The 22766-nt window shown below is 37.5% G+C and overlaps 1 protein-coding gene across 11 annotated transcripts in view; it reads right to left on the bottom strand.

Moving 5' to 3' along the window:
- Positions 1–8058: 8058 nt before the first annotated feature.
- Positions 8059–22766, bottom strand: part of CEP170 (centrosomal protein 170) — a 133542-nt gene continuing 118834 nt past the window's right edge. For 10 of the 11 annotated variants that reach the window (XM_049868123.1, XM_049868122.1, XM_049868120.1 and 7 more), the window contains 4 exons: positions 19010–19098; positions 13331–13424; positions 12540–12591; positions 9779–10381 (listed from right to left, as the gene is read on the bottom strand). In XM_049868123.1, the coding sequence (XP_049724080.1) occupies positions 10092–10381; positions 12540–12591; positions 13331–13424; positions 19010–19098 (525 nt within the window). In that variant the 3' untranslated portion in view covers positions 9779–10091. The other variant, XM_049868119.1, reaches the window with a different exon arrangement.

Below are 22766 nucleotides of genomic sequence, written 5' to 3'. Positions count from 1 at the left end.
TGTTACAATTATTTTTATTATGTTTTATCCAGTGTTTCTATATGTTCAGAGGGAGAGGGATTTGGAAATCTGGTTGACATTGCTGGAACTAGAAGACCAGTATAACATATCCTAAAATATATCTTCTTATGGATTCCTCTCCTCCTCGGGACATACTGATGACTCTACAAGAGTTTTAATAAAATGCAATAGCTTGAAAGTCAGAGAAGGTGGTAAGTTTAGAAGCACCTTGGGGACAGATTTGCTGATCCACTGGCTACAGATTCTGAATATGAAATACTGGGATTTCAGGACAAGGCATCCATCACTTGCCTCCCTGAAGCCTCTCAAATGGGACCTTCCCTTAGAACCTACTGTAAAAGTAAATAAGTAGAGGCGATATAAGGTTTGATCCTAGAAATTCCTGCAGATTTGGGAGGAAGGCAAGAGAGATAAGTGGGCTAAAGTTCTCTCTCCAACCCACAAACCCCCAAGAGGCTTTGGGAGCTCTGAAAATTTTGTATCAGAACTGATTCCGGACTAGGAGATCAGCTTCAGCTTTCAAAATCCCAGAAAGCTCCAGAAGCTCAGGAACTTTTCTGACATTCTTATTTCTGTACTCCAGGCCAATCACAGTGGCCATAATGAGTAGATGTTCGATAAATTGTCCCTGACGAAATAGATAACCCAGTACATTTTCAAAGGACTGAAGCACTCTGGCTAGAGAGGCAGGGGGAAAGGGAAACCAAAGTCATGTTAGAGGCAGATTTACAGTGAATCCAAAGACGCTTTTGTTTAATGGCCCTTCACTTGCATAGGCCCCTTCCAAAGCCTGGGATGGACCTAGCAATGTGTTCACAGGGTCACTTGTTTTATGTAAAATTTGCAACTGGCTAAGCCTATTGTCCCTGTCCACTTTGGATACTGCTCTACCATACTTCCCCTAGTGTCAGGTGACACTGAAGTGGTCATGGACATTTTGGGGATCCAGCTAAGGGGAATTTGAGTTGGGGATATATTTAGTTTGGGTTTAGTAGGCTCCATATATGTGGTTCACGCATAGTTGTTACTACCTAGTGTGGGGATGGCCTCAGTAGGTCCTCCTGCCAACCACTGGTGCCAACTCAACCTGCACAGTGACATGATGGTGCAGGCAGGATATGAATGTGTTCTGTAGTGCCCAGCACGGGAAGTATGTGGATAGTGTAGGAGAAACAGAGCTTGAAATGCAGAGCTGGAAGCTGGTCTGTACGGCATTCTTTCAGTCATCAGATGTACAACACTGTAAGTGGAGGAGTAGGTTTTCTACCGCTTAGTCAAAATTGGGGATGAGTTGCAATTGACTTGACAGCAACGGGCTTAGTCAAAATCAAAGTTCTCCTCTGCCAGGAATATGCTTGCTAGTGCAACATTAAAAAAAAAAAAAGTTGTCATTGCATCCAGCTCACAGTGACCCCATGTGTGTCAGAGTAGAAGTGTACTCCATAGGGTTTTTGATGGCTGATTTTTTGGAAGAAGCTCACCAGTCCTTCTAACGTGCTTCTGAGTGGACTTAAAACTCCAGCCTTTCAGTTAGCAGTTGAGTACGTTAACGATTTGTACCGCCCAGGGACTCCAAAGCAGCATACACGATTATAAATGTACTATTAATAGTTTTTCTTTTTTTGATGGGAATAGCAAAAAATAGATTTCATCAGAATTTGTGTGTTTGTATGGAACAAATTACAGCAACACTATAAATACCAAGTACACCTAGGTGTAAAGTCACTTGCTTTGTGTACCCTAACAATCAAAAACTTAACTTGATCAACCATGCTGAAAGACTGAAATGTCTTTCTATCCCCTCTAAAAAAAAGTTATATTATAAAATTGTCATCCTATGTGTTTTTGTTAGGTGCTGTCAAGTCAGTTCCAACTCACAGCAACCCTATGCACAACAGAACGAAACACTGCCCAGTCCTGCACCATCCTCACAATTGTTGATATGCTTGAGCCCATTGTTGCAGCCACTGTGTCAACACGTTCTGTTGAGGGTCTTCCTCTTTTTCACTGACCCTCTACCAAGTGCGATGGCCTTCTCCAGGGACTGATCCCTCCTGACAACATGTCCAAAGTGTGTGAGACGCAGTCTTGCCATTCTTGCTTCCAAGGAGCATTCTGGTTGTACTTCTTCCAAGACATCCTATGTAGAGTCTATCGAAGGCAATGCAGCCAAAAATGCAGTGGAAAAAGGTATTGTAGAGGTTTCTTTTTCTGGATTTGGTGATGCTATGGCACCTGTCATCTTGTTAAAACTTGAACTTTGTTGTGATTCCTTTTCTTATTCTAGATAAATATTTACTTCAGTGCCAAATCTTGTATCAATAATTTTATATTCCTTTTCTTTAAAATTGCACAGTGGTTAAGAGCTATGGCTGCTAACCCAAAGGTCGGCAGTTCAAATCCATCAGCCGCTCCTTGGGGGCAGTTAGTTCTACTCTGTTCTATATGGTCACTATGAGTCAGAATCGACTTGACAACGTGTATGGTTTTTTTGTTTTTTCTTTTAAACAGAACCTGTTGGACTGGCTGACCCCAGATACCGGGGACACTAATTGAACCAGAAATGACTTATACCTCCCTTGGTGTTCTTCTGAGTCCTTCTCCTGCATGTGTCTGCAGGCATTCTGAGCATGCCCTGGGCATGGTGATGAGGGAAGAGACACTCAAAAGCCACCTCTCCAGCTGCCAGGTGCCTGACTCCATATGGCTGCCAGTACCGAGGACTTTGAAGAAAGCATCCCACCTTCAGTCCACACTGGAGTCCCAGCTTCAAGCTCCTGGACTCACTCTGGTACTCTCAGCTTTCGAGAATGAGTCAGCAAGCAGTGATGGAAAGCACTGTAGGCATCAAACTTGGGTGATCATATAATTTATTGCCCAGATGGAGACACTTTTGGGAGTGAAAGAGGTTGCTACTAATAATTGGTCAGCACTGTCCCAGACAAACTGATCTGGGCTGAAACATTGGCTCTGCTTCTACTAGACGTGTGGCCAGGGGTAAATAACCAAATCTACACTTGCTTCACTTTACCTGTTAAATGGGAATAAGAACTTCCTCACTACATTGGTAGAGCCCTGGCAGCCCAGTGGTTAAGCGCTCGGCTGCTAACCAAAAGGTCAGCAGTTCAAATTCACCAACCACTCCTTGGAAACCCCGTAGGGCAGTTCTACTGGTAAAGGGTAAATTGCTTGTATATAGAAAATAAAGCTAATATATATGTGTGTGTGTATATATATGTAACCCAAAAAACCTCATAATGACTCTATATACGTAGAGAGAGAGAAATATCACATTTTACGGGTGGTACAAACAGTTAACCCTTTTGGCTGCTAACTGAAAGTTTGGAGGTTTGAGTCTACCCAGAGGTGTCTAAAGAGAGGTCTGGTGATCTACTTCTGAAAAATCAGCCATTGAAAACCCTATGGAGCCACAGTTCTACTCTGATACACGTGGGGTCATTACAAGTTGGAATCAACTTGAGGGCATCTGGTTTATAAGCCCAACTTAACAATCATTTCAAGCTCCCTATCATCGCAGGCTGGGAAGATACTTTACTTCAGCCTTTTGAATTATCTCACTGACTCCCACAATACACACTATGTCACAATACACAGAATCCCACTGTGTCAAATTGTCCACAGAATTTACCCGATAGACTTATCTATCATCCCTAGGAACTTGACTCTTCAGTCTTACTGCTCTCTGCTCCTTTCATGCAATGCTTGATTAAAAAGGGACCTTTTCCAGCCTGCCCACAGTTCTGACTGCTCAGACACACTGTGAGACGGCTTTTCCTCTGGGATGCGGCTCTCAGGTGGCTCTGCTGTGATGCCATAGCAGGTCCCCTTTCCCTCTGGGGACTAAGGGTCTTCATTTTCTTGTGTGGAAGAAATCTTCTATTCAAATTACAGCCAAGACATTTTGTCAAAGCCTGAGAATTTGTTTTCATTTCTTTAAAAATCTTATCAATTCCCTTAAGGGTTTTAGTCTGTTAAAATCCTAGAACTGGAGAGAATTGCAACGTAGTTTTGCTTTCTACTCCGCCATATTCCAGAGACTACGAGCAATTGCTTTGGCCAAAGGGAGAAATAAGGGGGAAAACAAAATCTCGAAATACTGCCCTGGCCACATAGTACCTCGCATATACGAGGGCTGCAGCGAGTGCCAGTTCTCTTACCCCCTCTTCCTGGAAATGTTGCTATGAATTCTAGGATGTCCTGGTTCGTCCAAGCCACCGGCGGTCTCTGTACCGGCAAAAGTGAAATGAGCAAACTATAATGGTGAAAAAAGTGAAAGATTTCATCTGGGAGAAGCAGCTTAAGGAAGAATAACATGAACAAAAGGGTGAGCAGCTGAGAAGGAAGGCGAGGAAGTGGGCAGTAAGAGAGGTAGTTACTGTACAGAAAACAATATGTGTTTCTATCATGAATCTGGGGGGAGCAGTATCTGAAGGTCACAGAAGTATAAACTAATACAGTAGGAAGATACCTTAAAGATCAGCTCATCAACTCCTCTTGAAGAAAATAAGGCTACAGTTGAGATCACTTGCCCAAATCCAGTAACACATTTAGTTGCAAGACTCCCAGCTCTACTGAGTGGCTTCGTACAGCAAGTGCACTAGGTTGTCTCTTCATGACTGAAAATAAAGAGCATTGAAGTAGTTGGCTGGACCCAGGTCAAATTCTGACTCACTTTGTAGTCTAGAGCCTCCTACTTGGCTCAAGCTTCTACTTTTCCTGGAAAAGGAGACTAGCAATTCTTATCAAGCTGCATTGTTGTGAAGATTAAATGAGGTAACAGAGGACCTAGCACAGTGCCAGCACATACTGGTTGCTCATTTTGGGGATGATACTAAAATTCTTTTGTAGGGACCCAATATTGACTCTGAAGGTTTGTCCTGGCTTCCGGTTCTCCCTGTATAGTTCATTTTGATAAACCAAGACATTCATGAGAAAGATACCATTTTCAGTCTTTTCAAAAAGTAAACACATATCAAAGATTTTATTTCACTCATTAGTTAATTAATTGAGGGAAACAAGACCAGGCAAAGGAAAATCCAGAGGACAGATATACATAGGCAAGGAGGAATGCTAATAGACTGCAAATCTGGCCACGTTCAAGGCACAGTAACGTTGCATTTTCACCTGAAATGCATTTCTTCTTTTTTGTAATAGATTTGTTGAAATATAATTTACATACCATAGATTTCACCCATCTAAAGTGTACAATTCAATGGTATATTGGGTTGGACAGTGTCCTTCCAAATTTCATGTCCCTCCCAGGACCTCAGAAGGTGACCTTATTTGGAAGCAGGGTCTTTGCAGATGTAATTAGTTAAGATGAGGTCATACTGGAATAGGGTGGGTCCTTTATCGAATATGACTGGATAAGAAAAGATACAGACGCAGGTAAGACAGCTTCTGTGAAGACAGAGGCAGAGATTGGCCATAAGACAAGGACGCCTGGGGCTACCATAAGCTGGAAAAGGCAATAAATCATTCTCGCCTAGAGGTTTCAGAAGGGCCTGGTAGTGCAGTGGCTAAGAGCTCAGCTGATAACCAAAAGCTTGGCAGTTTGAATCCACCAGCCACTCCTTAGAAACCCTATGGGGTATTAGTTGTAATAAATTTATAATAAACCCATTGCCATTGAGTCAATTCCAACTCATAGCGACCCTACAGGACAGGGCAGAATTGTCCCCATAGATATTCCAAGGAGCAGCTGGTGGATTCGAACTGCTGACCTTTTGGTTAGCAGCAGAACTCCTAAGCACAGCACCACCAGGGCTCCTTAGTAGTAATAGTGACTCTGATTTCAATCAATTCACAATGTTTGCTGAGCATTTCATCAGTATGTACAAGAGTACTAAAGAGAGTACTAACTTACTAAATACTCAAAAAAATTCGTTCTAGGTGTGAAGTGTTGTGCTAGTCAGATTGAGTGGGACAGCTGGGAACTTTTCCTTAGGGGCAAGATACAGGAAAAGAAGCTACAAGAGGTATGAGGCTAACTAACCATGCCTCAGTATTACAGATAACATTGAAAAGAACAGGATTCAAGAACACTTAATTATGCTCATGTGGAACCTGTACATAGACCAAGAGGCAGTCATTCAAAAAGAACAAGGGGATGCTGCAGGGTTTAAAATCAGGAAAGGTGTGTGTCAGGGTCATATCCTTTTGCCATACTTATTCAATCTGTATGTTGAGCAAATAATCCGAGAAACTGTCTATATGAAGAAGAACGTGGCATCACAATTGGAGGAAGACTCATTAACAACCTGTGTTATACAGATGACACAACCTTGTTTGCTGAAAGTGAAGAGGACTGGAAGCACTTTTCAATGACGATCAAAGATCACAGCCTTCAGTATGGATGACTCCTCAACATAAGAAAACAAAAATCCTCACAACTGGACCAATAAGCAACATCATGACAAACAGAGAAAAGACTGAAGTTGTCAAGGAGTTCATTTTACTTGGATCCACAATGGTAGCCCATGGTAACAGCAGTCAAAATGACATACTGCATTGGGCAAATCTGCTGCAAAAGACATCTTTAAAGTGTTAAAAAGCAAAGATCTTACCTTGAGGACTAAGCCGTGGTATTTTCAATCACCTCATATGCACGCAAAAGCTGGACAATGAATAAGGACGACCAAAAAATTGACGCATTTGCATTATGGTGTCAGTGAAAAATACTGAATATCATGGACTGCCAGAAGAACTGGTGGCATAGTGGTTAAGAGTTCAGCTGCTAACCAAAAGGCTGGCAATTCTAATCCAACAGCAGCTCCTTGGAAACCTTACGGGACAGTTCTACTCTGTCCTCTAGGGTCACTATGAGTTGGAATCAACTCAGTGGCAATGAGTTTGGTGTTTTTGGTGCTCAGAAGAACAAACAAATCTCTTAGAAGTACAGCTAGAATGCTCCTTAGAAGTGAGGATGGTGAGACTTCCTTTCACATACTTTGGACATGTTACCAGGAGGGACCAGTCCCTGTAGAAGGACATCGTACTTGATAACGGAGGTCTCAGCAAAAAAAAAAGGAAGACCCTTGTCTTAGTTATCCAGCGCTGCTCTAACAGTAACACCACAAGTGTATGGCTTCAGCAAAGAGAAATTTATTTTCTCAAAGTCTAGGATGCTAGAAGTTCGAATTCAGGGTGCCAGCTCCAGAGGAAGGCTTTCTCTCTCTGTTGGCTATGGGGGGGAAGGTCCTTGTCGTCAATCTTCCCCAGTTGAGGCGCTTCTCAGCACAGGGACCCTGGGTTCAAAGGACCCACTATTCTCCTGGTTCTTGTTTCTTGGTGGTATGAGGTCCCCATGTCTCTCTGCTCACTTCTCTCTTTTATATACCTCAAAAGAAACTGATTTGAGACACAATCTAATCTTGCAGATTGAGTCCTGTCTCATTAACATAACAGCCTCTAATCCTGCCTCATTCACATCATAGGGGTACTATTTACAACACATAGGAAAACCACATCAGATGACAAAATGGTGGACAATCACACAATACTGGGAATCATGGCCTAGCCAAATTGACAGGTATTTTGGGGGAACACAATTCAATCCATCACAATTCTCAGCAAGATGGATGGGCACAGTGGCTGCAGCAATGGGCTCAAACACAGGAATGATTGTGAAGATGCTACAGGACCAGATAGTGTTTCATTCTGTTGTATATGTGAGTTGGAACCAATTTGATGGCGCCTAATAGCAACGACCATGCCTGGAGGTAGGGAGGGAGTAGGGGACTCATTTAGGCCAGCTCAAGGAGGACATTAAACAGGCTTTGAATTGAGAGCTACAGAGTTCAGATATTCCTCTGCTGGACTCCCATTACTGGCTATTCCAACATCCAAAACACAAAAACAAAAGCAAGCATGGATTTCTCCAAAAGAATCAAAGGATTTATTCTTTCCCTTTTTTGCTAAACCTTGGAGAATATATAAGTAGTTATTTGGTTAACTGATCAGAGTATCAGCAATTCAAGTAGCAGAAGAAATAAACAATCATTGTATAAAGTTCCAGAAACACTTTATTTAAAAATGGAGTTTAAATGCATAACAAAATAACATAAGTAATAAATGTAACAAAAATAAATAAGGAGAATAATGTATTCATACAAAATAAAAATAACATAGTAAAAGGCCAAATGCTTATCAATGAACAAAACTGTGTAAACACTTAAACAATAATGTAAGTAGATTCTAATATTTTCTTAAACAACTCCTTACCTTCTACTTCCATGTGGATATAAACGGTACCCAAACATTAAATAAGAGGGAATAATGGTGATTATGGTGTTTGCTTTTTTTTTTAAATGGTGTTTGACGTTTTAAAAAATGGATTGACCCTGTTTTAATGTTTTGTTTATTCCTTCAATGCATTGTTATCTTTCCATTCATGTTCTTTAAAACTTCTTTTTCAGTCTTCCTTTATTAGAGAGAATGAAGAATTTAGCTTTAAAAGAAATTCATTACCTTTTTTTTTACATTAAAAAAAAAATGAGATCCATTATACAACAGACTTTTGTTTTCACATCTCTACAAAAGTTTTTTTGCATCTTTATTAACTCGTCCATCAGTACAGGATTTTAAAAATCCTATAAAGTTTTGCAATGTACAGGATTAGTTTGTTCCTTAAAGAAGTGTAGCACAAGATTATGCTGAAATATTAAAGACCATTTCATAAAAGTTGCAGTTTTAACCTTTACATACTGATGGGATCAAGGGAAAAATCCTGGTCTACTAATAATATTTAACTGTATTACGATTCACCCAAATTATAGTGCTCTGGAAACACAAAGATAATTACTTTTTTATTAAACTTATCCAAATGTGAACTTACGGGAAAGAAAAAACAAGTCTATATAGAAGATAATTTTCATAGGCTTCCTGTTAAGTAGCAGGGGCCCCAAAGCCTTTGTCATTGTCGTCTTCCAGAGTCCTTATAAATGTAAAAGACTGAGGCAGGAATTACTAGTGGGTCCTACAGGGAAACACACAAGCAATTTATTGCTTGGGAGTGCAACTACCAACTAATCTTATGCCTACTGGTTCTCCAAGTCGCCTAAAAAAGACAATTTTAACCTCATGATCATTGCAAGGGAATTTTTTTTCAACTGTCACATATAAACCTGGTAACACAGGACCAATATACATGTTCTTGGTTTTAAAAATATACTCCACCTAAACTATCTGTCTAGTTTAATTTTTCTAGCTATCATCTGACCTAAAATGAGACAAAAACCTTATTTCCATTTTAAAAAAAAAATTGAAAAAAGTGCCAAATTGATCTTTTCGAAAGTGGAGCAAAACACTGTGGAGTTAAAACAAATACAGTATTAGCAATTTCCTATGTACAAAAAAAGACAATTAGTCCTTATCGATATATAGATACGTCCACCTACCACTCCCAGCAAATCTTAGTGCAAACATAATAGTTAATCTCCATAAACCCCAAGACAATTTACGTAGCAACAAAGTTTATAAATCACATATATGTCGGAAAATTTCAAGACACAATGAATGTTTTGAAGGTCTGTTTTACTGTGAAAGTAATATTTCATTGTATCCAATGGTAATGAATACTAATATAAATCCTAGTATTAAGAAGCAAATATAACTGTTTAACAAATCTGTACAGATGAGGAGGAAGTCCATTTCAGGGAGCAGCTTGGCACAGGAGACAAGGGGTTTCAGAAATGTTGGGTATTTAGTTTGCTTGTAGGTCACAGCATGGCTTTAAAAAAAAAAAAAAAAAAAGATCTATGAAGGGAAAGGATGCAATTATAGAATTCAATTTGAAAATCATAAAACCGCAAAAGGCAAAAATGCCACATCAGCTTTTTCCTATCTGTGCATCAAACAGTTATCTAAATGTCTTCAGAGGATTAATACACCACATTACAGATAAAAAAACAAATAAATAAAATTCAGAAGACAGGGAGAACGAAATGGTAGTTGACCAAGCTGTCTTGTTTTATGTAAGTCAACACTATGCTCCTTCCAATATTCCTAGTCACTTCACAGGTAATTATTTTTTAACAATCAAGAGAAAGTCATTCATGTACTGTAACATCTTCCTCTTCCCCATCAGGGTTGAACCTATTGAAATGTATACTGAAATCGGCTTCAGATTCGGCATTCTCAAACTCAGCTGAGACTGAGACAGCAGCAGGATGAAGAACCCTAGCTTCTGGTTGGCAAAGTGTCGGTGTCTGACCGGGGCTGCTGTGGTTATTCACAGGACTGGACTTCTGTTTTGGCGGAGATGGCAAGATAGCACTGGGAAATCCCATGTTATTCAGAGCCTCCAAAGTTCCATCTGGGTCAATCATAGCATTGATCGCTGAAAGAAAGGAAAACAAATTAAAAAAAAAGGAGTTGGGGGAAAAAATATAATTCTAGACACAGTTACATTTGGATACGAACACTGCTTATGATTTGGATAATATTTCAACCATCGGTACTTATGTGATCTTAAATCTGGCTAATCCTTTCAATACTCTATTTAAAACCCCATTCTCAGCAATTATGTGGCTGACCTATGGTACTGACTATACAGACCTGAATGCTGTTCCCGGTTGCTTGGCTAGGCTCACTTACGGGCATTTCAGAACCTGTTAGAAGACTGGGATTTGGAGATGTGAAACTCAAGACAGACCTTTTTGAAATTCGCTTTCATTAATGTGAGAGGACAGTGGAAATACCAGTTTCAATTTAGATAAATACTCCCAGCCCTACTTATCCCTCAGGTAACTGTTGCTAACAGGGGGTTCAGAGTAACCTAAAGGTTGGGGTGGCCAGAATGCTCTCAGCATACTTTGAAAGCTACCACAGCATGCTGCTGCTCACCCTGGTGAGAGAGCTAGGACATCAGCCACGTACAAGCGTATATGTATCATTGAGCCACAAAGGTCCCCTCATAGCCTAGGTACTAATACCCCACGGCAGTCCCAACAAGCTAAACAGACTTTGTTCTCTTCCTGGGAGGAGCCAGTTAAAGACCAGCTTTCAAGCCAAAAGACCCTTCGCAGGATGAGAAAGTTCTTGGGCAGTGATTTTCAACTTCACATTTGGTAGGGTGGGGAGTTGAGAAAAGAAAACATTATAGAAATAAGAATCATTTAGGAGGTCCTTTTTTCCTGTTCTACCAGCTAACAATCATTGTGATAGCAAGCCACTTTTACTCTTGGGAGTATATCAGAACCCTCAGGTGTGCTGGGACTGAATGAAAATGAAGAATCACATAGATAACCCAGTGCCGTCGAGTCGATTCCGACTCACAGCGACCCTATAGGACAGAGCAGAACTGCCCCACAGAGTTTCCAAGGAGTACTTCGTGGATGTGAACTGCCGACCCTTTGGTTAGCAGCCGTAGCACTTAACCACTATGCCACCAGGGTTTCCATCACATAGGCAGGATCTACAAATTACGCCTATTATCAATAAGGACTGAGGAGAATTAGCAGGTGGCTCTGGAACCTTCTTGTTGCACCACTAGGGACTTTTCTAGGTCAAGACATACAGAGCCATTCATGCATGATCTAAATGTGACACTAACGAAAACAATGTCCCTGGCAAAATTTAGAGGGCAAATTGTCTCTTTCATTTTCTTCTCTCCTTACTTTTCTCGTCCCTATGGTTGCATAGTGGTTAAAGAGCTATGGCTGCTAACGGAAGGTCAGCAGTTCGAATCTAGCAGATGTTCCTCAGAAACTCTATGGGGCAGTTTTACTCTGTCCTATAGGGTCTCTAAGAGTTGGAATCAACTTGACAGCAGTGGGTTTTGCGTTTGGTGTGGCCAATACGGAGCCCCAGTGGCTCAGTGGTTAAGAGCTCGGCTATTAACCCAAAGTTTGGCAATTTGAATCCAGCAGCTGCTCCTTGGAAACTCTATGGAGCAGTTCTCCTCCATCCTATAGGGTTCGCTATGAGTTGGAAACAACTCGACCACAAATTTTTTTTATGGCCAGTATGCACTTATTTCTTGTGGTCCATCCGAGCAACTATGATTTGTATGAGTATAAGTTTACTTGAGGTTATACCCCCAAATATAATTTAAGATTTTTCAAATCAAATAAATAATGCAAATTGCCAGTATTAAAATAAGACATATTAACAACGTGTATGTGTTTGTAGAAGTAGAGACACCAGACAAAATTTTTAACTGCATACACACATTTAATTCATTATTTTATATATATTTATACATATTATAATAGAAAACAGAAAATTGTGAACTCTTTTATAACATTTAGCCCATTATCAAATTTAAGCACCAAAACATGCCCCAAACTTAACTTTACTATCTTTTTAATTTTTTATATTAGGTTTTAAAACTTCCTTTTGATGAGTAATTTGGAGATACAGAACTCTATATTTTATCTACATGTCATTACATTTAATCAAATGATAGCTTAATAAGAATATTTTAAGAAATACCACTTAGAACACACTTATCCTAAATTATTAGCTTTTTATACTTAATTCATAAATAAATATACCTTGTAGCTGCTTTTCAACTCTTTTCAGTTCTTGTAAGATAGAAGAAATCTCCTGCAGTGAAATCAATGATAAAAATTAACTTACTTTAACTAAAACATTCTTATTTGACAAGCAATGAATCTCACTCTCGTTTTATTTGTGACAATGTTATCTACATGGTACTACATTAGTACCAATGTGGAAAAGGTAATTATGATATGTAGTCAACAAAATTCAAATTTTAAAATCTTTAATGTTGAAATATAATTTTTCAATGAAATAATGTTAGTGGGTGATAAAAAGTTCAAGACAATTTACTACCATATGAGCAAAGATTTTGTAAAATCTCTTATAACAATGGCATAAAAGCACCTAAGGATTTTCTTTGGAAAAAAAATGCATAAACTGCAACCTCAATATGTGGATGACTCTGAGCAATGAAAATCTACTAAAATGCTTGAAGAGGAGACAAGCGTTCCAATAAGTAAATGGAAACAAATCAGACCAAATGAATATCTGAGTTTGGCTCTTATTTCACAATTACATATTCATAATGCATAACTACATAAAGAACAAGAATGTGTAATAGTGAGAAACACAAAAGGTTCCTCCTTTATGCTCTGCAACTTTGAAGCAATCAATATTTTAAAGTCCTATAAGAGGGCTGAAGGCATAAACTTTCCCAAATTTGTATATTAATATCTTTTTATAAATGTAAATAAAAAATGGTTCAAAAACAGGCATGCTATCTTTTCCTTAAAACAAAACCCTGCTATTAAAATGTTTTAATATTCAGGAAAAACTACCATACCATGCTTGAAGTTTTCACAATAGGGACTTCACTCTCAGTTCTTAACTTGCTTTCTATTTCTTCCCAATTCCGATCTTTGTCTTTAAACAATATTCTATAAATAAATAAATATAACCATGTTACTTTTCATATTTAAAAAGCCTATCACACATCTTTGTAATTATAATACCAAAAACATATCTCTTTTAGAAGCTACACGAAGTGAAAAAAAAAAAAACCAACAAAAACCCAACCATTGCATAAATTGAGAATACTGAGTCAACATTAACAATAAAATCATGTATGTGAGAGATCTATATTAAAAAAGAAATGGAATGATTAATACATGTATAAACACTTCACTATTTATCTCATTCTTTAGTGAAAACTAAAAATAAAAGAAATGTAGATAATGATAACCCCAAAACCAAACCCGTTCCCGTCGAGTTGATTCTGACTCATGACAAACCCACAGGACAGTGTAGAACTGCCCCATAGGGTTTTCAGGGAGCGCCTGGTGGATGTGAACCACCAACCTTTTGGTTAGCAGCTGAGCTCTTAACCACTGTGCCATCAGAACTCCGTAGATGATGATATAACCCTAAAATTTTATCTAATACTTTTAATTAATATGACTTACAATAAAAATACAACTTTATTCAGATACATGTATTATAAACATAAGATGAAATTAAGATGTAAATAGGTTGAATTAGGTATGACATAGAAAATTACATAGAAAAAGCATATCATATTACATAGAAAAAGCATCTTATTGGTTGAACAAAATATGGACATTATTTAAAAGGTTGAAAATTGAAATACTGCGCTTTTCTTTAAAAACTTGAATTCATTAAAGTATATTTGTTAACAGTAATCTATTAGAAGTTAAGATCCTTTTGATAAAAGCAATTGTCAAAAAGATAATTATCCTTATGTTAAAAACTAAATTTGAATATATTATAAAATGAAGTACCACAAAATTTTCATTTTTGTATACCTTTCTCCCCAGTATTTTGGAATTTATGAGACATGATTCAACAGTTTTAGATGTAAATTCTCATCACTTTTTAGACTTCTTTTTAAATGTCTTCATTGAGTCTGGAAATCTAGTTTAACTGTCCTATATAAACATCAGTATTGTAAAACATTAAGTAAATTATTACCACTGGAAGCTGGTTAGTATTTAAGTTGTTGTTGTTAGATGCCATTGAGTCAGTTTTGACTCATAGCGACCCTACATACACTTGAACAAAATGCTGCCCAGTCCTGAGCCATCCTCACCATCATTGTTATGCTTGACCCTACTGTTGCAAGCCACTGTGTCAATCCATCTTGTTGAGGGTTTTCCTCTTTTTCTCTGACCCTATACTTTACCAAGCATAATGTCCTTCTCCAGGGATTGGTCTGACCCTGTACTTTACCAAGCATAATGTCCTTCTTCAGGGATTGATTCCTCCTGATAACGTGTTCAAAGTGTGTAAGATGAAGTCTTGCCATTCTTGCCTCTAAGGAGTGTTCTGGTTGTACTTCTTCCAAGACAGATTTGTTGGTTCTTTTGGCAGTCCATGGTATGTTCAATATTCTTTGCCAACACCATAATTCAAAGGCATCAACAGTATTTACGTAGTAAACTAAATTAACATTCTTATTTGTATTTATTCCAAGGTCAATATGCCAGGTTCACCTTATTTAAATACATGAAATTCATCAGTATCAAATCAAGTCTGGAACATGCTTAAAAAGGTAATAATGGCTCTAGAATCTGGTTTAAGAATAGTCTTCTGACCTACTACTAAATTTTCTAAATTGAAAACATCCCTGCCAGCCATCTTTCTAAGAACTGCTATCCTGTGATATTAAAAACCAGTTGCCTTCAAGTCGATTCTGACTCCTGGTGATGCCATGTGTGTCAGAGTAGAACTGGCATACGGAGGGTTTTCACAATGGCTGGCTTTTCAGAAGTAGATAGCCACGGCCTCTCATCTGAGGCTCCTCTGGGTAGACCCGAACCTCCAACTTTTTGGTTAGCAGCCAATCACATTAATCGTTTCCACCACCCAAGAACTCCACTATGACATTAAGACATAATTATGATGTGAATTTGGAGACTTTATTTCTATATAAGATTATTTAATCAATGTTTTACTTATTCCTTTAGTTATTTCATTTATTTATTCCTTTTTTTTTGTTAATAATCCTTTTATAATGTCCCAGTTTTGGAATACAACTCTAATGGAATTATTTTCAAAATGATAACAATTAACCTTCAACTACACATTGACTTCTTGAGCCAAATCTGAGGCATGAGCCCTAGTATTAACAGTAGGCAGGTGATTGGGCCCTACAGATTTTTTAATTCAAGTATAATAACTAGTTATCATGAAAAATTTTCACAAATTTCAGCTGGGCTCTAGCCCAGAGAATAGTGGACTACGTCTGTCTCTGGCCACATGCTATATGCCCGATCAGGTGGATGGGTTGTCATAGTAAAGGAGAGCTCTCACAGTTGTGAAAGAAGATGAGATTAGCAAATCTGGGAGTGACATGGTCATTGAAGGAACCTATAAACGATACCAAACTTAAGACGGTGTTAGAGTACTAATCACTTTATCACTGAGCATGATTAAAATAAAAACAATGGGCTCATTTACAAGCCCAATCAGACTTCATTAAAAAAAAGTTATTTATAAATAACATATACTATTTCCCTAAAAGCAATTAAAAACTTAAATGTATATAATTCTTAACCTAAAATGTATACATTCAAGTGAAAAAATGAAAATAAGACAAATCAGACATAGACGGTAGAAACAGCTAACTTTAACACAAGTTGATTGGCTCAAATGAATGAGCTAAAATGTAAATTCCATGTGAGCAGAGAGATTTGTTTTGTTTAATGTCTAATTAAACAGTGCCTAGAAAGTGCTTTATGGCTATTTGTTAATGAATGAATATTAAAACTATTATTCTATAAAAAAAATTTTATTTAAAACTTGGATAGGTGAGAAATGATAAAGGTAATTATACTAAAACACAATGTATCACAATATAATGGTAGTCATTAAAATAGTTTTTAAAACTATGTTTTCATAATCCTTACAAAAAGCCAAGCATGCAATTGCTTTTCACTATTAAGGCAGTAAGTGCCTTGTATCCCAAACAAATCTGGAGAGGCTGTCTATACGCTTTACTGATACTCTTTTGAAAAAGTAAATATATTATTAAGTGAAATGACCAAAGTGCAAAACAGTAAATATATTTGGTCCCATTTATAAAAACCTTTGAGAAATGAACCTGGATGGAAGAAGTATTCATTATACATACATCTCCATGCATTACTTTTGTTAAAAATGTAAATTTAAAAATAAACAGAAAAAAGGATAAGATAGTGCCGATTACATTTCTTTTTAACATAGTAAGTTTTAGATTAGTATTTTTCTAGAATGTAATAAACTGAACAGAGGGTTTGGTACATTTTTAAGAAATATAAAGACATGAATTCAAGAAGGCTCAATCCATTACTTAACATGCCAAGTAAAATTTAGCTCCATAGATCAACCTTTCAAATTTGACTGGAAGATAAAGCAAACTTCTTTTACAGTAGCTTAAAACATGTTTTTAAAATGGTTGTTCCCAAAAAATATATAAAAGTTTTAAAAAAGATACTTTTAAAATCATTTTGAAAATATCTTAATTACTTCTCTTAAACTGGATAATTAGCATTATAATACAATAAAAATGGTGTTCAATGTGCTTTTACTGTTTACTGGTACTGATGAAACACTGATAAAATGTATTATCTCAACACATAAGCAATACAAAACTACATTTGCATGTAATATTACAATTCACAAAGCATGTGCAGACATGGTTTCATTATATTTAAAATGTTTAATTATAGGAATTAGAAATAAATTATTAAAAAAACACCCATTGTCATCGAGTTGATTCCCACTCATAGTGACCCTACAGGACAGAGTAGAACTGCCCCATAGAATTTCCAAGAAGTGCCTGATAGATCCAAACTGCCAACCTTTTGGTTGGCTGCCATAGCTCTTAACTACCATGCCACTAAGGTTTCCAAATTAAGTTACAGACAGCATCAATGAATTTCTGAAATATTTTTATGTAAAGTCTTCAAGTTTATGCTTTAAACGATTAATGAATTTAAAGTTGTAAAATAGGACTTGATATTTACTTTGAGGCTAACCTTTTCCAAGGTAAGCACACTCATTCCAAAGGTGGAAAATTTAATTTTGACAAAAAGAAACAAAAAGCAAAAAGGGGTGATATTTAGTTTTAAAAACACACAGGAGATAATTATATATATATATATACACACACATAGCAAAAACATAAAAAAATTTCTCATTACATACATGCACACATATATGTATACATAGTAAAAACAAAAAACTTCTCATACATACACACATGTATATACAGTAAAATAAAAATTTCATATATACGCACTTATACATGTGGGTATATATATACACACACACATATATATATATATAAGATAAGAAATTACTTTCCCCTCTCACAACAAGCCCACGAAGTATACAGTGAAAGTATACTTATTCCTGTACAAGATGATGAAATTGGGGCTCAGAGACAACAGGTAGCTTGTTCAAGGTTACATAGTAAGCGACAGAGGTAAAATGTATGCTCAAGTGTTCTGCTCATTAGTCTGGCCCACTATATTCTACACTTCATTAGGTCCTCTTTTCCTCCACCTCCTTCACTCCCCCAAAGTTCATTAATATAGTCCTTACTTTCTCCAGCCCCCTTTTCAATGGCTCTTTTCTAGCAGCAGTCAAGCTATAAAGAAACAAAGCTATTTCTTCATCCATTCAATTCAACAAATATTTATGGAGTATGTAATCCATAGCAGGGCACCGAGAAACATAACATTCAATACTACATAGTCCCTATTTACCATAATTCAGGCTAGTGAAGGGATCAGACACTGGAAAAATTAATATAATTCAGTATAAATACATAATTAAAAACAAAGCAAATCCAATGCCGTTGAGTTGATTCTGACTCATAGCGGCCCTACAGGACAGAAGAGAACTGCCCCATAGGGTTTCCAAGGAATGGCTGGTAGATTTGAACTGCTGACCTCTGGTTAGCAGCCTAGCTCTTAACCACTGTGCCACCAGGGCTCTAAAATATATAATAAAGGTATTAAAAAACATGAAACTAAAACTGCACCACCTATAGTATTTTCATTTTCAAGAGGTTGCTACATAAATTTTCTCTCTTGAGTCTCCTAAGAGTTCACATGTTGTCTCCATTACTGATGAGGAAAATGAGACTAGAGTGAAGTTTTAGGTCATATAAAAGAAACTCCAGAAGTCTGTTAATTTAAAATATTTACTATTATTTTGCAGAAGAGTAAAAAAGTTTCCAGTAGTTAACAAAATTAATCTATGGAATCACAGCTGTTAATTCTCAGTTATAAAAAGTCTGATTATCTAGGACATTTCTTTCTCTTCTTGTCATCTTCATGACGTCTAGCTTACGGTTATGACCTATACACAAAATGTAAGGAACACGGTAGTAGCAGCAGTGAGATTCAGTTCCAATGGCTTTACTAGTTCCCAATAGCTATGGTAGCAGATGTGAAAAGAGTTGAAAAGGTGATGGTTAATAATTTAAGTGAAAAAGGTTTAAGGAATAGAACAGTACCTGATCTTTCCAGCTGTTTTATCTATAGATTGTCTTATTTTCCTAGAGAACTGAAAGACAGATGACAGCAGTAAATTATCTCCCATGACCTGAAACATCCAAAGAAAAGAGTAAGCATTAAAATATTACCACTGTATTACATAATCACCAAGAGTACTAGTCACAGATCTATAGGGCATTTAGTATTTATGCTAATTTTAATTAAAAAATAATTGAAGAATAAAATTAGAGTAATATGTAACTAAACCGAGAAAAATAAACATTATTAACCTAGGAGTTTCTTTGTTAATTAACTTATCAAGTTTCCAGTTATTTCGGTAATATCCATTTTAAAAAAAAATCCATTTTATTCTATCTTCAGTTACTATCATAACCCTGTTTCTCATACCTTCAATTCAAATGATCATAATAGGAAAGGTGCAGTTTAGAGTACTGTATTTTTTATTCATTCTTTCACCAAATAATGCGAATACAAAGATCGAGAAGAATATATTCCTTGTACTATAACGCAGAGTCTAGTGGGAGACAGACACAAAGGTTTCCGCAAAATGGTTTATGTTTTGGTGCTGGGCGGGGGGTGGTAACACACCAGCTGAGATTCATGGGCTAACCCAGGGGTTGGCCAGCTTTTGTAAAGGGCCAGATAGCGAAGATTTTAGGCTTGCAGGCGATATGGTCTCTGTCACAACTATCCAACCCTCCTGTTGGAGCGTTAAAGCAGCCATGGGCAACACACAAATGGGCAAGGCTATATTCTGAGAAAACTTTATTTTCAAAAGCAGGTGGCAAACTGGATTTGGCCTATGGGCTGCAGTTTGCCAATACCTGGGCTTGACCTTGAAAGTCCTAACTAGTGTACTATGCTCGAAGCAGCACTGAGTTTTGGGCTAGATGTGGGTATCCAAAGCAGCTCTTACACTGTCAGAACTGCACCCAGATTCTGTAACAAAATATTAAGATGCTGTATCAAATATCAAGAGATATCAAGAAGCTTTAAAGACCAGTGGAGGAGATAATAGTAATACACAGGAAATGTTAGATATTTAATAAGAAAGTATGTAAAAAAAGTTACATTGTAGATTTTGTAACTCAGTGTTATAAAAAAGAAATGGAGTTCAATGAAAAACCCGTTGCTGTCGAGCCATTTCCAATCTCACAGTGATCCTACAGGACAGAATAGAACTGCTCCATAGTTTCCAAAGAATGGCTGGTGGATTTGAACTGCTGGCCTTCTGGTTAGCAGCTGAGCTCTTAACCACTGCACCACCAGGGCTCTGGAGTTCAATGAAGGGCGACATAAATAAAGAAGTCATCGAGGAAAAACTGGAACTTCGGAATAACAAGTATTTGAATTGAGTGAGGGACAAAAGGTCATGTAGGATGTTTAATGCAACAGAAACAAAGGCAATGAAAGGATAAACAGGCAGTATGGTATTTTATGAGCCTCGAGGAAACAAGCCAAGTAAGGATGGAAAAAACCCAAAACCAAACCCAGTGCCGTCGAGTCGATTCCGACTCATAGCGACCCTATAGGACAGGGTAGAACTGCCCCATAGAGTTTCCAAGGACCGCCTGGCGGATTCGAACTGCCGACCCTTTGGTTAGCAGCTGTAGCACTTAACCACTACGCCACAAGGGTGGAAGATACATACTAATTAGGAGAAATGAGAAAGGGCAAGATAGCTTAAAGAAAGATTTTAACATAGAATAGGACATCTCCCTTTTCTATCCCATTTAGTTCAGTACCACAATTTATTAAAAATACTAAATAAATTTCTGCTATCAACCTTGAGCTAATTATCAACCTAGATGTTTCCATCCTCTTTAAAAATATAAACTTCATCTACCACCCAAAACAAAAGTGAGGACTTTACAATAACCACTGTGGCAGAGTAGATACTGTCAAAAAATATTCGCTCCCTCTACTGTCCCCACCACCACGGAAGTATACTTCCATTCCTCGCCTTTGGCTTCAGCCACATGACTTGCTCTGGCCAAGGGGATGTTGGTGGATAGGACACAAGAAAAGACTTGGAATGTGCTTGCTTGGTGGGGCTCTCTTGTGCTTCTGAGATCACCTGACAAGAACCAGTCCCAGCTAGCCCAGTGGTCCAAGATGCATAAGAGAACTTGCAGCAAACCTAGACCCAAGTCTGCAACTTTGAATTGCCCAATTGAATCCAGCTGAGTTATCTAGTAAACCTACACGTGAACGATAAAGTGCTTGTTGCTTGAAGCCATGGAGATTTTTGTGGTTGTTATGTAGAAATAGCTGACTGACATAATCTACATCTAGTCTTATGATTTCCTCCACCCCATCATCCCATCTTCCTGACTCCCTCCAAGGAAGGTAAGCATTATGCTGAATCCCATTCCATCATTCCTTTGCTTTCCTTTTTATATCATTTTGTTGGATCTTCTTTGTCCCAAGTATATATTTTAATGTTTTTATTTATGAAAAAAATCACACTGCATATAATTTTTTGAGACTTACTTTTGTTCATATAAAGTTACAGTGGTAAGATTGATCCATATTGTTGCATGTTACTATAGTTCACTTGTTTTGACTATTTTACAATTGTTCAATTTGTGAATATACCAGTTTATACATTCACTTTTCTGCTGATATAAACACTTAAGACTTCCCAAGTTTTTATTATTGCGAACATGGCTACTATAAACGTTTTTATGCATGCCTTCTATCATCAATGTGAAAGGGTTTCTCTTGGGCCTACAGCCCCCCTGCCCCCCCCAAAAAAAACATTGCCGTTGAGTCAATTTCAACTTATAGTGACCCTACAGTACAGAGCAGAACTGCCACATAGGGTTTCCAAGGAGCTCCTGGTGGATCTGAACTGCTGACCTTTTGGTTAGCAGTGGTAGCTCTTAATCACTACGCCACCAGTGTTTTCCTTGGCCCTACACTAGGAGTAAAACTACTGGGTTATGTGGTATGCATAAGTTCAACTTTAGGAAATAGTGTCAAATTGTTTTCCACGGTGGCTGTACCAATTCACCTCCCACCAACAACATATAAGACAGCCTATGTATCTACATCTTCATTAACAATTAGTATTTTAAGACTTTTTAATTTGTTGCCAATTGAATGGATATAAAATAATCCCACTGTAGTCTTGAAATACATGTCCCCAAACACTGAGACTTTCCCTGAATACACGGTTTCAAAGAGGTAGGTAAGTTGCCCAAAGTCAGAGTGATTAAAAGTAACGAGCTAGGATTCAAATCCAGGCCTGTGTAGCTCCAAACTTCATACACTTTCACTATAAGATCCTGTACCACTTCCGTAAGTGCTAAAAACGTCAACATGATTTGAGAAGAACTAAGACAAGCAGACAAGATGACTAATTCTGGTGTTAGCATGTTAAAAAGTTTTAACGTAAAAAATTATTGGCATATTCTGCAAAAAAAATTATGCTGCATAGCCAGAGACTATTACATACATAAAAAATGAAGAACAATAATAGAAAATTAGTGTCCATAGCTAGATTTACTTAGTTAAGGGAGAAGATTCTATGGGCAGACCCCCTTGTTTCAAATCCTGACTCTATCATTTACTAACTATGTCATACCTTGGGCAAATAATTTTACCTTTCTGTACCTTCATTTCCTCATTTGTAAATGGTACTATTTCAGCATGCTGTGAGGATTAACTGACCTTCTATTTTTATCAACTCATCATAAAGCCCGAAAAACGCTGATAGCATCTCCTCTTCTGCTGAGGAGTCAGGTGAATATT

Source organism: Elephas maximus, chromosome 24, assembly GCF_024166365.1.
Source record: "Elephas maximus indicus isolate mEleMax1 chromosome 24, mEleMax1 primary haplotype, whole genome shotgun sequence".
Taxonomy (NCBI): Eukaryota; Metazoa; Chordata; class Mammalia; order Proboscidea; family Elephantidae; genus Elephas; species Elephas maximus.
This window is presented reverse-complemented; position numbering and strand designations above follow the sequence as displayed.